The sequence below is a fragment of the Corapipo altera genome, unplaced genomic scaffold (assembly GCF_003945725.1).
Source record: "Corapipo altera isolate COAL_440 unplaced genomic scaffold, ASM394572v1 44b, whole genome shotgun sequence".
NCBI lineage: Eukaryota > Metazoa > Chordata > Aves > Passeriformes > Pipridae > Corapipo > Corapipo altera.
The window spans coordinates 1,292,028-1,307,474 of NW_020884932.1; the positions used below are offsets into that span (position 1 = coordinate 1,292,028).

Sequence of the window (15,447 nt, forward strand, 5' to 3'; positions counted from 1 at the left end):
TTTACAACAGGCCATTAAAGTGTGCATCTTGCAGTTCTCATCTTAATTGCACCTCCACAGACATGGTGAACATATGTTTCTACACTACTAATAGTCCTTCAGACCCTTTCACCAGCATAGGACACTGCACATCAAAGCAACTTCCTAAACTCACAGCTTTCCTAGAGAATCAAGAGGCAAAACTTTCAAAAATTCTTCTTGCTATTCTCTTAACCAAGAATTTACACTAGCGTTAGGAAATAAGCAAGGTGAATGTGACAAAAGATCTGTTCCAAAGCACAGGTGTCTGTCCATCTTTCAGAGAAGTCTACCTATGCTACTTTCATGTTGCAAGGACAACAGAAACAACTATTCTAACAGTAACATCCAGAGTGGTTCACTTACAGAAAAAGGAGATACATTTTTGCCTCCAACAAGCAGCTTAGCTGTTTTTCCACCTGAATCTTCCTTTGAAACGTATCTTAAAACATGACAATCTTGCACCTTAAGAAAAGGAAAAGTGTTTATTTGAGTATAAGCAGATGTGTGTGCTTTAAGACGATAGTAAGAGATTAAAACAAGTGAAATTAAGTCAATCACTGTTTTCATAACAGAAGATACAGTTTACAAATAGAAAGCTGTAGTGTTTGTTACTTTTTTACTGTAGACATTCTTTTACCAATCAACTAAAGACTGATTTTAGGAAAAAAACATTAGTAGAATGCAAACTATTTTCATAAATGCTCTAGAAATCAAATAATCTTTTATAGTCATCCTTTTTTGCATGCAACATCTGCAAAATCCCTTCAGTAAGCTTGCAAAGCATACAATAAGAGCTGACATTTTAGACTCCTGCTCTTTTGCCCTGCAAACCTGATGTCCTTCACGGCACTGGTTCATCATACGGCAGCAACACGTGAGCAAAAGTCTTCATGACAATAGTAGCTGCCAGAGAATATGAAGAAGCAGCTTCAGGGCTACAAAGGCTCAGAAACCAAGGTGAAACTAATCCCAAAGTAACTGCAGGTGGCAAAATAAAAAAAGTTAAGTGAGGTAGTTAACCCCAGCTTTATGTTGCCTCACCTAGGTAACACTGCTCACAGCTCTGCAGCACCTGAATAGCTGAGGCAGAAGGCAGACTGCTCCCAGAAAGTTCGGAATATAAACAGAGTGGGTGTGGTGTACTACCCACGACCAAAAGAAGCCTTTCCTTTCTTTCGGGATTTCCTACTCTGTACAAGTCATAACTTTCACTTTTGACTGAAATGTCTGGCTAACAAACTGAATACAGGACAGGAGATGAAATTCATTATGATTTATTTCACCTTAAGTAACGTGACAGCATGTTTTTTTCCTGACTTGGTCCATATTGGCATCATTCCTAGTTTTACTGCAACAACACCAACTCTGATGGAATCTGTAGATTAAAACAGAACAGGAATGTAACTCCATACTTAATCTTTGAAAGGGTTCATTTCATAACTTGCAAAATCCCATTCATTAACTCTGATCTTTCCTAAGGAGGTGAAGGAGAGAAAACTTCACTAACTCCCCGTGAGTAGGCTGAGAATAACCTGTTAATTGTTTTTAATCCCACTAGCAGTGAAGTTCTATCTGTTCCAGTTGTGTTTGATAGAACATGCAACCAGTTCCCCATTAAAAAACCCAATACTTCAGACTCCCTTAATTTTTTTTTTAAATACAACACCCATGTTTTAGAGTCAAGCTAACTATTGAAAAGTTTACCGTAAAAGGTTCCTCCCACCCAATCTTTGCAAACTTGTATAGCAAAGGCAACATGTCAAGTCTGCCACCCAAACGATGTGACCCTTTTGGAGGCTCAAAAACTTAATACTGTGTTCCAGACCATAAAACTTTGGAATCACAGAAGTGGGATGTATTATATACCACACTTTTTCTTCAGAGTCCAACAGTATTTACAAGAACGTTTTCAAGTTCATATACTTTATATTCTAAGGAGTCTTTTTTGACAAATTTTTATTATCTTGTCATTGTACAGCAGTCAGATAGGCCAAGTGCTGATCTAGACTAAAAACTAAGAGTTCTTAAAGGGTTCTTAACACTGTGTAATATTTTGAATGCTTTTTAGAGAACTGATGCATTACATTTACTTATTTACTAAATGTATTGAATGACTGATGTAAAAGCAAAAAGGAGAATACTTTACAAGACACAATCCTGATGTTACTGAATGCAACAACACAACAACAGTAATAATTTCAGCACGAGTTTGGTATTTCAGAAGAGATACTTTCTCACCTGGTGTCCACTCATTCAGTGGCCAAGGCTCATCTTTCAGAGGGCAGAGCTTGCTGGCTGTCTGAGCTTTGTATTCCTCCGCAGTTATCTTCTTCAGGAACTCCACATTCTCTTCAGAAAGGTGCTCGTGCCACCACGTTGCACTATTAGTGTGCCTGACTAGAAAGCCCAGCTGTCCCCTTTCCAGTGGTGGGAAAAAAGTTTTAAGTGTCTTATCAGTTCAAATAATGTCTCGTGACACGTATGTTTGCAATGTAATGAATAACACAAATCATTACATGACACAGCATACAGTCATAAAGACCAAAATCATACTACCAAGGTAGTCAACCACCATCGCTCAAACTGGCCACTCATGACCAAAACCACCTAATTCTTTGTCATGTCTTCATCTAACTTTTGAAGTATTCTAAAGTGCACCAAAGTGGAGCAAGCAACAACAGAAAAACCAACCACTCCTTATGATAAAAAAAAAGCTAAGATTCATGAATGAGAAGACAGCAGTGGGTGTCTTTAACTTTAGCAAGGCTTTCTAACACCATCTCCTGTGGCATCTTTCTATCCAAGCTGGGATATTATGGCATGGATGGGTGGGCTATCAGATGGGCAAAAACCTGGCTGGATCAGCTGACTGAAAGAGCCATGGCTAGTGGTTTGGAATCTATTAGAAGACCAGTTACGAACAGAGTTTCTCAAGTGTCTATTCAGGGATTTGTCCTATTTAATATCTTTATCAACGATCTGTAAGAGGGGATGAGTGCACCCTTCTTAAGTTTGAAGGGAGCAGTGGATGATGCTCAAGGGTGTCCCTCTGCCAGTCAGAGAGACAAGCCAATGAGGAACCCAATGAAATTCATAAAGCAGAAATTCCATCCACAACTGGGATGGAATAACCTCTTGCAAGAGTACAGGCTGTGACTTCAGCAGAGCTGCTCCCCAGTTAGGCCAAGGACCTAGAAGGCCCTGGGGGCAAAAAGGTAAACAGAGAGTCAGCAGGCTCCTCACGGCAATGAAGACTAACAGCAGCCTGGACTTTATCAACAGAAGCACAGTCAGGAGATCAAGGCAAGCACTTACCCTTTCCTCAGCACTCCAAAGAGACCACATCTGCAATACTAAATCCAGTTTCAGGTCCTCAGTACAAATGGGATGTTTACAAATGAGTGAATCCAGCTGTGGTATACAAAAATACCAGGGGCTGGAGCACCTGCCCTACCAGAAGGAGTGAGGTAACTGGGTTTGGTTTAGTCTGGAGAAGAGGTGGCCTAGGGTGGACCTGACAGCAGCCTTCCAATGCCTGTGAGAAAGTCACTAACAAGCAGGTGATATTTACTGAGGTGCATGCAGAAGAATGAGAGAAGGGGTATAAGCTGAAAAGGGGGATTTGACGTACGGAAAAAATGTTTTGCCTGAAGACAATCAAACAGAGAGGCTGTGCAGACTCTGTCCTTAGAGGCTCTGAAGGCCCCAAACCAGAAAGCCCTGTGCAACACAGTCCAACCTCAGAGCTGGCCACACTGTGAGAAGGAAGTTAGACCTCAGCTTTGAACTGAGCTGCTCAGCTCCCTTCCAGCCCCAACAACCTCTGGTTCTACACTCACCGCTAAACAGCTCAGGGTCCTGCCTTAATTTCTGTGAGGGCTCAGAAAAGCCAGAATGCTCCCCAGTTCTCTGCAAGGACAGCGAGGTGGAGTGTTTAACAACACAAGCACTGACCGCACAGGGCCGGGCCAAGGCGACCCAAAAGACAGCAGGTCAAGTCGCTCACTATGCAGCAAAGATGCTATGGATGCAAACATGCCTGTCCTGCCAGAACCCCCACACAGGCTGGGGGCATTTCTAAGGTTGAAGGGCTCCAGCAGTAACCCGGAGCACCACCACCGCTGCACTCGCAAAGCCGGCAGGCTGCACAAAGAGGCCTCTCCGAGGGATGGCGACCCAAGACGCCACCGAGGGCAAAGGGCCGCCGAGGAGCCCCTCACCTCTGGGCTGCGACAGGGGCCGAGCCACGCTCAGCCCCCGCTCCTCCCGCCGCCCCCGCTCCGCGCCTCACCTCCGCAGGAGCCCCTTCCCCTCCCAGCCCTGCCGCTACCTGTGGCCGGGAGCCCTCGGCGCCGCCGCGGCCGCCCAGAGCCGCCCGCCGAGCCTCGCCAGCCTCCCCCAGCCCGCCATGCCGACACCGGGGCGGGGCCGCCGTCGCCTTCCGCGTACGGCGCTGCAAACCTTCCGTGCTGCCCCGGACAGAAGGTTCCGGCCCGCGCAGGCGGGGAGCTCGAGAGTTAACATAAAACCTCCCGAAACAGCCCAAAGCCGTAGTCGTGCGTCATTCTCTCCCCTACACGGCTGGCCCCAGCGGCTTCCCAGACGGGATGCAGCACCCGTGGCGGATGGGGCTGTTCTGACCCGGAGGGAACAGCTCACCCAAGAGGGTGACGGATGAAGACGTGCAGAAATAGCCATAGGCACCCTTCGCCCCCCCGCCCCAACCTTTCCATCCCTACCATTGCTCCTGTGCCTGAATTCCTTCAGCGAGCCGGTGAAATCCAGCGCATAAGTGTCAATAAGGGGAAAAGTGCCAGCGGCAGGTGGAGTTTTACTGCTGGTGAGCACCACTTGGCCACACAAGGTTGCAGGAACACAGACTCAAAACCTTCCTGCATTACACAGGTGTTGAGCACATGTTTGGGGGTGTCTGGGAAAAAGCGTCTCTGCTTTGTCAGATATCTATGAGGTATGGAGCTTAGCAGATTCATGTGTTTTCTCCCAGGTAACAAGTGACAGGACAAGACGAAACGGGCCTCAGGCTGTGCCAGGGGAAGTTAAGGCTGGATATTGGGAAAAATCTCTTCATGGAAAGGGTGGTTAAGCCTGCCTAGAGAAGTGGTGGAATCACTGTCCCTGGAAGTGTTCACAAACCATGTAGACGTGGCACTTAAGGACATGGTTTAGTGGTGGACCTGTCAGTGCTGGGTTGACTCAATGATGTTGGAGGTCTTTCCCAACCTTAATGATTCTATGACTCAGTGATTCTCTGTGCTCCATGCAAGTGGAGGCCACATAAGGGGGAGGGCCACATTTACAGAAGTAAATTTAATATTGTAGCCAGTGAAAGGTACTGGAAAAGTGGGTGGCTCTGGCAGCGGGTTTCTGGGCAGCCAGGCACAACGATGACATTCTGGCTGGTAGGATAGTGAAGGGGTATGAACACAAGATTCCCTTTCAGTTTCAATAGAATTCTCTTTCTTTAAAGACACATGAGTGTTCAGTGTGGTCAGCTGATATCTGTTATGGTTTCTCTATATCCTGCTACCCCCTCTTCTCCCCCACTGTGCTCTGTGTGTATGTGTGTGTGTGTGTGCGCGTGTGTTGCACTTGAGGCTTGTGGCCAGCTAACCAGATCTGAGAGAGGCTGTATGCACATCTCAGTGGTTAACTGAGCAGAATTTTGCAGTTCACACCCAAAAATGTGATCCAGAAAACTACCAGCAGCCTACATAAACATCCCTTGTCCCATGTTTACTTCTTGTCCTTTTAAGACATAAACACATAGTGTGTTCAAAAATGCATCTCCCAAGTTCACAGTTCAATGGATATTTCCTCTCTGAGGTTGTCATCTCCACTATCACAGTGATCACTGCATCTTTTCACTCTCTCCCTGGCATTAAGAACATCAACAGGCATGTTGCTAAATTTAATGCAGATGTGTTTTCTAATGGGGTCCATCAGTAGCTTATGCTGCTGCTCTGTATCAGGGGGAAGAATGAACCTAAAAATGAAGGTGTTAACTCCCAATTTATAAGTACTGTGACAATCTACAATAGTCCTTACCCTACCAAAGTCCCCAGGAAGTAGCAAAATGCTATTTGCTTCCATTTTAAAGATGTGGAACCAAGGCACACAGCAAGATTAAGTGATTTGCTAAGCCATGATAGATGTTCCCAGCCAGCGAAGAGGGCTCCCTTGATGCCCTCACCTGAAGCTAGCCTTGTTGCCACAGTATAATGCTTTTCTCGTGTAGCGTGCTGCACAGCTGAGGTGACACAGAATTTCATGCACCAGTAAGCTGGAAAGCAATACATGGGCAAACATACATTTTGGAGAAATAAGTTTTAGTGCTGTACTTTTCTCCTTTTACATAATATTATGTAAAATCAATTTTTTTTCTTTTTTTTTTTTTGGTGCATGCAGCTTTTCATGGTGTTAAAGAGGCATGAACTTTGTGGGTGTAGGGGGGAGTGGGTGTAGCAAGATGACTGCAACTCTGAATGCAATAATGCAATCAGATGGCAAACTGCTTGCTCTAATCAGTGGGACAAGAATTTAAGTGTCTCCTGAACACAACAGTAAAAGACCTTCTGCAAAGCAGTTGAAATGACTAGCACGTTTTTGGAAGGAAAGAAGAGAATGAAACATTACAAAATAACCTTCCCCCCAGTCTGCTGCCTTGGGTAGTCCTCATAATGGCAGGAATGAGGAAATGGAAACACTTTTGGACTGGCAGCCTTCCCAGGAGAGAGTCACCTAGGTTTCACCTGATCAGTTTGGAGGATCTCCCCAGCTCTGCAAGGAAATTGGAAAAAAGAGAAAAGAGGGGGTGGGCATTTAGCCCATTGATGGTTTGCAGTGAATGCTGCAAGAAAACGTGCAGCTGGCCTGATTGTTATCACTTATATAGCTCTAATTGCTGAAATTGCCTCTGGTATAGTTCAGTTCTTCAGCCCAGGACTGCACATACAAGTAAGACCTATGAGCGAAGGATGAATGGTGATATAAACTCTATATTCCTTGGGGCAAAATGGCACTTCCCATAAATAAAGGAAAAAAACCAACCTGAGAAGTGTAAACCTATGCTAGGAATCCTCCAGCTTATCCTTCCTATTAAAAAAAAAAGTGAATGTAAATGTACCAATGCTTTGTGACTGAAATGTCCATGCTACTTTAGGAGTAAAGGGAGTTTGTCTAGTACCTCCTCCATGCTGGAAAGACTGGACATATGTTTAGATTTACGTAGGAGTTATGACGAAAGACCCATAATCCCAGGTGAGGAATATCAATCTGAATAACAAGGTGAGTTCTTTCTGGGAGTTAGCCATGACTTGTTTGAGTAGCCAGAGAGCCAGTCTGAAGGAGGGAGCTCTGTTTAACTCACCATCAAAGAACTTAGTGCAATACAATAATGAAGCTCACTTAAACCACACGCTGTTCTATCACAATATTTGGTGTCTGGGTAAACCTGAGGGATGCAGTTGAGTATTGCAGAGCTGCAGGGCTTTTGTCATACAAATCTGCACAGAACTGGAACCTTTCACCTGTGTATTTGTTGGAATATCACCTCTGCAACCTGCAGCAAGACTTGGCTTAGACCACTGTTCTCCATTGCCTGCTGCAGGTCTCTAACAGATCAAACTTTAAACCTTTTAGCTGTCATCACTTATGTACTTTTGATATTCGGAGACTCTTTAAAAGATGTTTTAAAACAATACTATTATTATAATTTTGTTTTTCTTTCATACTTGTAGACTCTTTCATCAAATTCTGTAGAACACTGTATTGCTTATCATGGTAAGAACTTCACATGGATAGATTTTTCCTTAGGGTAATAAGCGCTTGGAAGTGTATAACTGCTTTTTAAAAATTGTTGTAGACTTAGTTTCCCCTAAAAAACCAAAGATACAACTCAGTTCAGTATCTGGCTCAAGAATAATAGATGTTAATGTATTTTGGGATAATAGGGTTTATGAATATCTTTGGGTTTTCTGGGACTTCTGGATTTTGAATTGGGTTTGAGAGACAGTAAAAAGGAAGGCAGGATTACAGTTGTCAGAGAAGATATTTTAGATCATGAATTATCTGAAAAAGGACAAGATATAATTTATTTTAAAGGAGTTTTCAGAATTTAAAACAATCCATCAAAAGGCAGTAGAAGTTTAAGTTTGCACTAAAAAATCTGCAGGAGAAACTGATGGCAGTTCAGCCTAAAGGCAGAATTGCCTTGCCAAAACCCTAAGTAGATAAAACAGGAGAAAAATATGCTGTTTCAGAGAAATATTCATATACTTAATGATATTACCCTGCAAAAAGTCCATACTATTTTATTGCACAGAGTAGCTTGGAGCAATGAAAATAACATTCAAAGCCTCATTAGAAAGCTTTTACCATATGGCTAGTTTTGTCTTCTGTGCATCCTACACCAACTCACCACGCTATTACGTGATTGTTTGGCATGCTGAGATCTGTAAAGATTGAAGGAGATTTCCAATTGATTTTTCAATATTGTGGAGGTGTCTCTCCAAATACCTGGAGGGCTGCTATGGAATTGCTGACTTATGTTAACCACTGATAATGATTTGTTTTTAAGTAGACAACATTTATAATCAGGATTGTGTGAAGTAAACAGAAAGATCTGCAGCAGCTGGGATTCTCTTGAGGCACTTATAGAGACCAACTACACAAATGAAAATGACTGATGGTTTATACAGCTCAGCATACAGTAACCTGTTGATCTCTGTGTTTTATGTGATGCTACATTATAGAAGCACCTTGTAACGCCTCTGCTAATGAAGAGCTGTAACTGCCCAATTCTGTGTAACCATAAACACTTCAAAAATCAGTTTAGTCAAAGATCATATGTACCAGAAGAACAATTTATCTGATCCCTAATTTTTCCTTGCTGAAAGCTTTCATTTACTTTCACAGTCTGGCAAATAATAAAAAAGAGGCTTAACCCTTCTGTGGCTATACATTACATCCCTAAATGCACATCCCAGGGTAAAGTAATACTCTTTACATGGTGAGAGCACCATCATGCCTCTGAGGATCTCAAATCACTTTTCAAATATTGAAGTCCCCCAGTATTATTATGAGATATTTATGAATACATGGCAGTGACCTTCATTTTACAGATGAGGAATCTGAGGTGCAGAATAGTTAAACAACTTGGCCAAGATTACAAAGTAATATATTTGAGGAGCAAAGAACATGGAGTCATTGATTTGTCAGTCATGTGCTTTAACGGCTCAAAAATGGTCCTTCTGAGAATAGGGAAGGAAAGAAAAGAAAGGGGGAAATGGGAGTAAGAAACTCGAGATGTGGTAGACTAGAACTAAAATTTGTTGACAGAGTGGTATACGAGATATAAAGAAGATCGCAGTAGCTTCCAGATGAAATACATCCACAGAGGGAGGGTAAGCTCTCAAATGAAGTGCCAGCCATTACATGGAAGTGTGGGTTTGAGATCTATCAGTCGGGACATCTCCAAACAACTTATACCCATGACTAAGAAATACTGGCTGCTGTTCAATATCTGGTCAGATGAAGGAATCTTTACTAGCAAGCATGAGTGATTACACTGCAGGATATAGCTGGAGCAGAACGGAATGTGCTGGGGAGACAGCCCCATGTATCTTGGCTATCCCACTGCCTTCATTTCATAGTACAAAATCTTCAATCAAAGCTGATCCCGTGGAAGTTACTTCTAAAGGAGAATCAGGGAGCTAGAGTTCTACGTTACCAGCAAACTCATTTAAAAATATGTATTTCTAAAACAAAATCCCTTGCTCACAGGGGAGGTTTTCCAAAATATTCAGCACTGGCCCAAAACAGCTTCTTCTGGGACTAGCAACAGAATGTTTTCAGTTTGGTAGGAGCATAACTTGTCCAAAGCCATGCCCTTTGGACAGACCCACACAAATTATTTTTTGTCAAATTTTATCCTTAGCTTTTAACAAGTCACATTCTTCACTACTGTTTTTCAGCAAAAGAAGCCAAAATTCAAACACTAAAAATAACACTTATGTAATTTCTTCATTTATATACAGAAATATTTCAATGAAAAGATCAATCCACTGCCAATTTGTTCTTTTATGTCCTCTTTCTTTAAAAAAAAAAAAGGTGGCTTAAATATTCTTTTGGTACAAAACCAGTTTTTCTCTCAAACACAAGTGATCTCTGTGAGGATGAAGTTACAAATCACCAGTTGTCACAAAATCAGGCTGTGCAAAATTTCTTTTGGAAAACATGTCACACAAAGTTGTATACTGGGTGTGAGATTAAAAAATACAAATGAAACAAAATAAGAATTCTCAAACATAAGACATTATAAAGTAGCCAAAATACAACCCATTTGAAAGCCAGCCACATAGTTTGGATTAAGTAGGCATATTCTAAGACATGCAATGCTGATGGATCATGCCCTCCAAGCCTGTTTACTGCTGTGGTCCAAACCCTCCATAAGTGCTGGATGTGTCACACTTTTGAAAAATTACTACTCAGGCTCCAGACTGAGCGGGCATGTTTGGTGTCCATAGTATAAGCTGCTAACATCAGAAATGCCCATGCTTCAGGTCAGGTATCTCTTGAAACACTTTATTACCCTGTCTTTGGAATATGGAAGTTGAAAGCAGGCAGCCTTGTGTCAGAGAGAGAAATAAAGACAACTGCAAAACTGTGTTGTTTTTATTTTAAACATGCAAAATACAGTTCATGCATCTGCCATTTTGAAAAATCTCTCAGTTCTTAGCAGATTAAACCAAAGACATTTTGTCTATGACTCTCAATAAATATTTCAAAATGCTTTACAGTGTAAAGATAAGAAATATAGCAAAATTTCAACAAACCTGTATAAAAACCAGATACAGATAACTTTTTATTTCAAGGCGACATGCTGTAATGTAAAGAGTTCACTTTTTTTTTCGGGATTTTTTTCTCATAAAAAGTTTTCAACAATACAACCGCTTAACAGATTTAAGCCTTTAGGCTACACATGCAAAAAAAAAAAGAAAAAGGTTATTTTAGTTAAAAATCACCAAAACGTGCTATTTTTTTGTTTTGTTTCATTTTTAAGTACAGGAGTTGTAGACAGTAGCGTTTTTCTTTTTTAATTTTGTAAAAGAGTGCAGGCAGGTTCATGGAGCTAGTGTCCTGGAAGACTCGTACTCTGACATACATTTTGGTTTTATCCCTTTGCCATTGTAATAATCCACGACTTGGTTTGGAACTTCAGCCAAAACGCTTTTTGCTAGAGCAGCTGGGGATGCCTGCAGGAAATGGTAGAAAACACAAACATTAACGTGGCTCTCTGCTAGAAGTGCCATGGCTTTTAGAGGCATGGGTGCCATGAGGTCAAGGATTATGGTACAGAAATGGAAGGCCAAAAAGACTCAAAGTGAAAGGCGCTATTGCTTGAAACTCATTTTATGGGTCAATTTAGGTATGCAGCTTTAGCTGCCTGAAAGTGCACTACAGCTAAAAGTTCTCTGCATGTTTTCCAAGTCTGTTTGGACTATTTTAAGTTCAGTGTAACAGAACTTCCCTGCACTCTGAGAGAGCACCATTCGCAACAAAAAGGGCTGCAAAGACTTCATCAGTGTTCAATGAGCTTCAAGCTGAACATGAATGGACATCACAGTGAAAGGGAGGCCTTCATCACCATTCTGCTCTTCAGAGTCTGGCATGGTGTTTTAATGGCTGGGTAAATTTTTTAATTCAATGAAAATACTTTGTCTTTATTAGAATTAAACCGTGGTTACAAGAAAGCTTCAATTTTAGGCTTTGTGGAGGCTTTAAAGCTCTTACTGCAACATATAAATGGTGAGTGACAACCAGAATTTAAGAACTGATAACCCTGAAAATGTAGAGATGGATACAGAGATGACCACTGACTTTCACTCCAGGCAGGGAGGAGGGTTCCCCCTCAGTGCAGTGAGAAACCGTGCCCTCCATTGACAACACAGACTTGCTGCCTCACACCCCAACAAGGCTTCATTTTAAGCAGAGAGGTCTGTGGATGTTTTGTGGGCAACCATTACCTGCATGTGATGCAGGGATTTTCCTCAGCCCCTGAATTCAGCAGTGACAAAACTGGACTCCTGTTCTCCCATGCATCCACTTGCCCCAGATTTTGGATTTGCTTGTTTCCAAGTGTTTGGGTTGAGCTGGTTCCAAGTCCTCTGGAGCCAGCCTGCTCAGCCATGTCCCCTCTGAGCCCACCACAAAAATGCAGTAAAAATGCAAATACTTAAACACATTAATTTAAACCTCTCAAACTGACATGTATCTCCAGACAGAGCACAGACTGCAGCTCAGAGGATGTATGGGAACTCAGCTGGTGGCCGGATGACATTTCTTCTGCACACCAAGTACTTTTTTCCAAATTAATGTACACTTTCCTCCTCACTGTTTGTTATACTGCCAGCCAAGTTTCAAAACTACCCTGTCACAAAGCAGTTGTATTGACTGTTTATTGACCTATTTTGTTTGCTGGGGTGGGATTCTTATCCTTCCAGAGTCTTAAATTGAATCTAAACTATTCATAGACACACTAATGCAGGGGTGCAGAAAGCCCCAGGGCTATTAGAAATTCCAGTATCAAATGTTACAATACTACAAATCAAAGATACTGCTAGCAAAATCAGAAACAGAAGTTTGTCGGTTTGTTTTGGTTTTTTTGTTTGGTTGGTTGGTTGGTTTTTTTGTTTTGTTTTGGTGGTTTGTTTTTTTTTTTTTTTTTGTAATTTGACTCATGTATGGTATTAGTAACAAATGAAATGAACTGCTATTTCCCTACTGTGACATTGATACCAAAATATTTGTGCAGGCAAAACAGCCTGGAACATTTCTGCATGAACAAACTGGCAAAGCATAGAGCATACTTTGTGTGACAGTGCAGCTGCTGCTCTCAGGTGTAACACAGTAACAGAACCCATTTGTGTTAATCCTGGAAAGTGAAATACACGTTTTTCCAGAGTTGCCCTATTCTTGCCTAAACCTGCTTTACAGAATCATAGAATGGTTTGGGTTGGAACGGACCTTAAAGGTCCTCTAATTCCAACTAAAATAATCAGAAAATACCCTTTGTAATCAGGCAAATGGCTTATTTCTACATTGCTATTGAAAATGACTGGGTTTTAAATCTCCTTCCTGGTATGTCATACCTTAGCCTGCATCTGTGCTATTTTACCAAAGATACAACAATACATAAAGAGTAGAAACAGGGAGTGAGGGAAGAGCCCAGGACTATCCCTGCACACATAGGCTGTAGCAATCAGGAAACTTCACTCTGCTCTGTCTTTAAAAATGCTTGGAAGGAGCACTTGCCTGCCATCAGCTTCTCTAGTTCATATGTAGCTCACAGGCCTGAACATTGGGCCAGAAGTGGCTATTGTTATGGGCACTCCCCTCTTTGCATTCTCCCCCCTTCACCACTTCTCTCTTCTGACGCCACATCCATTCTTCCTGAACAAAGGGTCAGCCCTTCAGAACAGGCTCTGTCAAGGCTCAGATGCACAGCTGAATCACTGCCACTTGAGGAGTCCTCAACTAAAAAGCCTTTCGCTGAGGTTTAAGCCAAAACATTTACTGTGCTCACTGGCTTACAGGCAATGTGTGGCCCCACGCAGAGTTTCCCCGTGGTAGCTGGCTTGTCTCCCTGCTTCAGTCTGAATATGGACAAGTGTTGCTTTACTGAATTTCCTTGTGCCAGTGATGTCTGTTGGTCCTGGAGCTCTTTTTATCAGGGAGCATCCCAAAACCAGGGTTAGGGGTGATTTCCTGTCTGACAATTTGGACCATTTGTACTTTACATACTTTTGTGGTGGTAAAGCACTCTCCTTTCTAGACCAGATGGTGAAAAACAAGATTTGTATAAGTAAGCAGACTCAGTAATTTCTGAGCTAAAACCTAGACCCAGTTCATCTGTGCTGTGTAAGGATTACCTTTGCTGGCTTTTTAATACAGATGGAGCATAAATGTTTTACTGCAACATTTTGTCCACTATTAAACTGCTGGAAGAGCATCCTAGCAATAAGCACCTCAAGGTGAACAGTTCTCAACTGATAGCTAATACACAACAATCAGATCAGTCAGCAGCAAGAAAATAATCCCTATGAGTCTATTATTGGTGTGTATTACAAACAGAGCTGACTGTTGGTTCATTTCTGTAGCTTCGCTATGCTTAATCTTTAATTACAATGCATAGTGCAAAACATTGTTCCTTGCAGTGGCTGAGAGCTGGGCTGTCCACATGCCTCTGTGATAGAGGTGTTATGAAGTCACAATTGTTAGCCTTTATGATTAAATACAATGCAGAATGGAATACAATCTATCTGTGGCATCAGATTTGTGCACAGTCAATCTATCATGCGTCCCAAAGGCAGAGAAGTTCAGCTCTTAAAATATGACTGTGAGTGGATTGAGATAGGTGATTTTCTTCAACTACCTTTCAGTGACTGTGAGCATCAATGTTCTACAGTTTCAGGTGAAGGACACTCACATTACTGGGATGGTGATGATTATAGAGACAAAAGTATCACTTAGGTTAAGGGAAAATATGTTCCCTTTGTTTGTTATGTTCCCCTTTAGCAAATTGCATGTTACCCACTATACAATAGGACATATATTTAAGTGTTAATGGTTACCTTGATTTTTATCAAGCCTTTACAACTACAGGATTTGCCAAGAGTCACTACAATTGTTATTATTATTTTGATGGCTTTAGAGATATTCCTTAAAGAGGGAGAAAAAAGACTAGATACTTTACTAAAGTACTTCTGATACACTACATCACATAGGGCATTAAACCCCTATAATAAAACCTTCTGTCTACACTGAGTCTTAAGCCAGTAAAACATTGAAGTGAGTATGAGGTTTTAGGTATGTAAATAACCCTAACTAATTGAAATGTGTTAAATGCCTGTATGAGTGCTGTGCAGGATAAGAACATTCTCTGAAGGTAACGTTTATTTTTATAAAATAAAAGGAATTCACCCTACAGGTTATTTTTACGACTTCCTTCTTGCCCCTTTCCATTTTCTCACAGGGGCAGCTTTTGCATAGATTATTTTTGATCCCTTTGGATAGATATGAGATTTTGAGTTCCAAGCTGACATGAGAATTGAAGTAATGAAAAAAAATATTGTTTGGATTGACTCCAAATGAATTTTGGTTTACTCTTGCAGCAAAACAAAAAATAAATGTTCACACATAACATTTTCTTCTCTCCTTCTGTCAGTAATAGAAATAATATGGATTTAGGCATAAATAAATACTTGATTTAGCAGAAAAACCTATAAACCTTACAAAACTTGATTTGTAATCTTTCTAAAAAGACCCTGCAACATTTTTTTCTATTTAATAAACTAAACACAAGGTACATTGACAAAAGGGATGTGATTTTTAACTAAATACATATTT

General features: G+C 41.4%; 2 protein-coding genes across 4 annotated transcripts in view; both read right to left on the minus strand.

The window, feature by feature from the left end:
* The window catches only part of MRPL3 (mitochondrial ribosomal protein L3), a 31,055-nt gene extending 26,608 nt beyond the window's left edge, over positions 1-4,447 (minus strand). Inside the window, exons 1-4 of the mRNA XM_027659450.1 lie at positions 4,352-4,447; positions 2,260-2,438; positions 1,305-1,396; positions 385-483 (exon numbers count right to left, since the gene is read on the minus strand). Of these exons, the coding sequence (XP_027515251.1) occupies positions 385-483; positions 1,305-1,396; positions 2,260-2,438; positions 4,352-4,431 (450 nt within the window). The 5' untranslated portion in view covers positions 4,432-4,447. The remainder of the gene's footprint in view (positions 1-384; positions 484-1,304; positions 1,397-2,259; positions 2,439-4,351) is intronic.
* A 6,238-nt stretch (positions 4,448-10,685) lies between these two features.
* CPNE4 (copine 4) overlaps positions 10,686-15,447 on the minus strand; it is a 226,791-nt gene continuing 222,029 nt past the window's right edge. For all 3 annotated transcript variants that reach the window (XM_027659449.1, XM_027659448.1, XM_027659447.1), the window contains exon 16: positions 10,686-11,294. In XM_027659449.1, the coding sequence (XP_027515250.1) occupies positions 11,163-11,294 (132 nt within the window). In that variant the 3' untranslated portion in view covers positions 10,686-11,162. The remainder of the gene's footprint in view (positions 11,295-15,447) is intronic.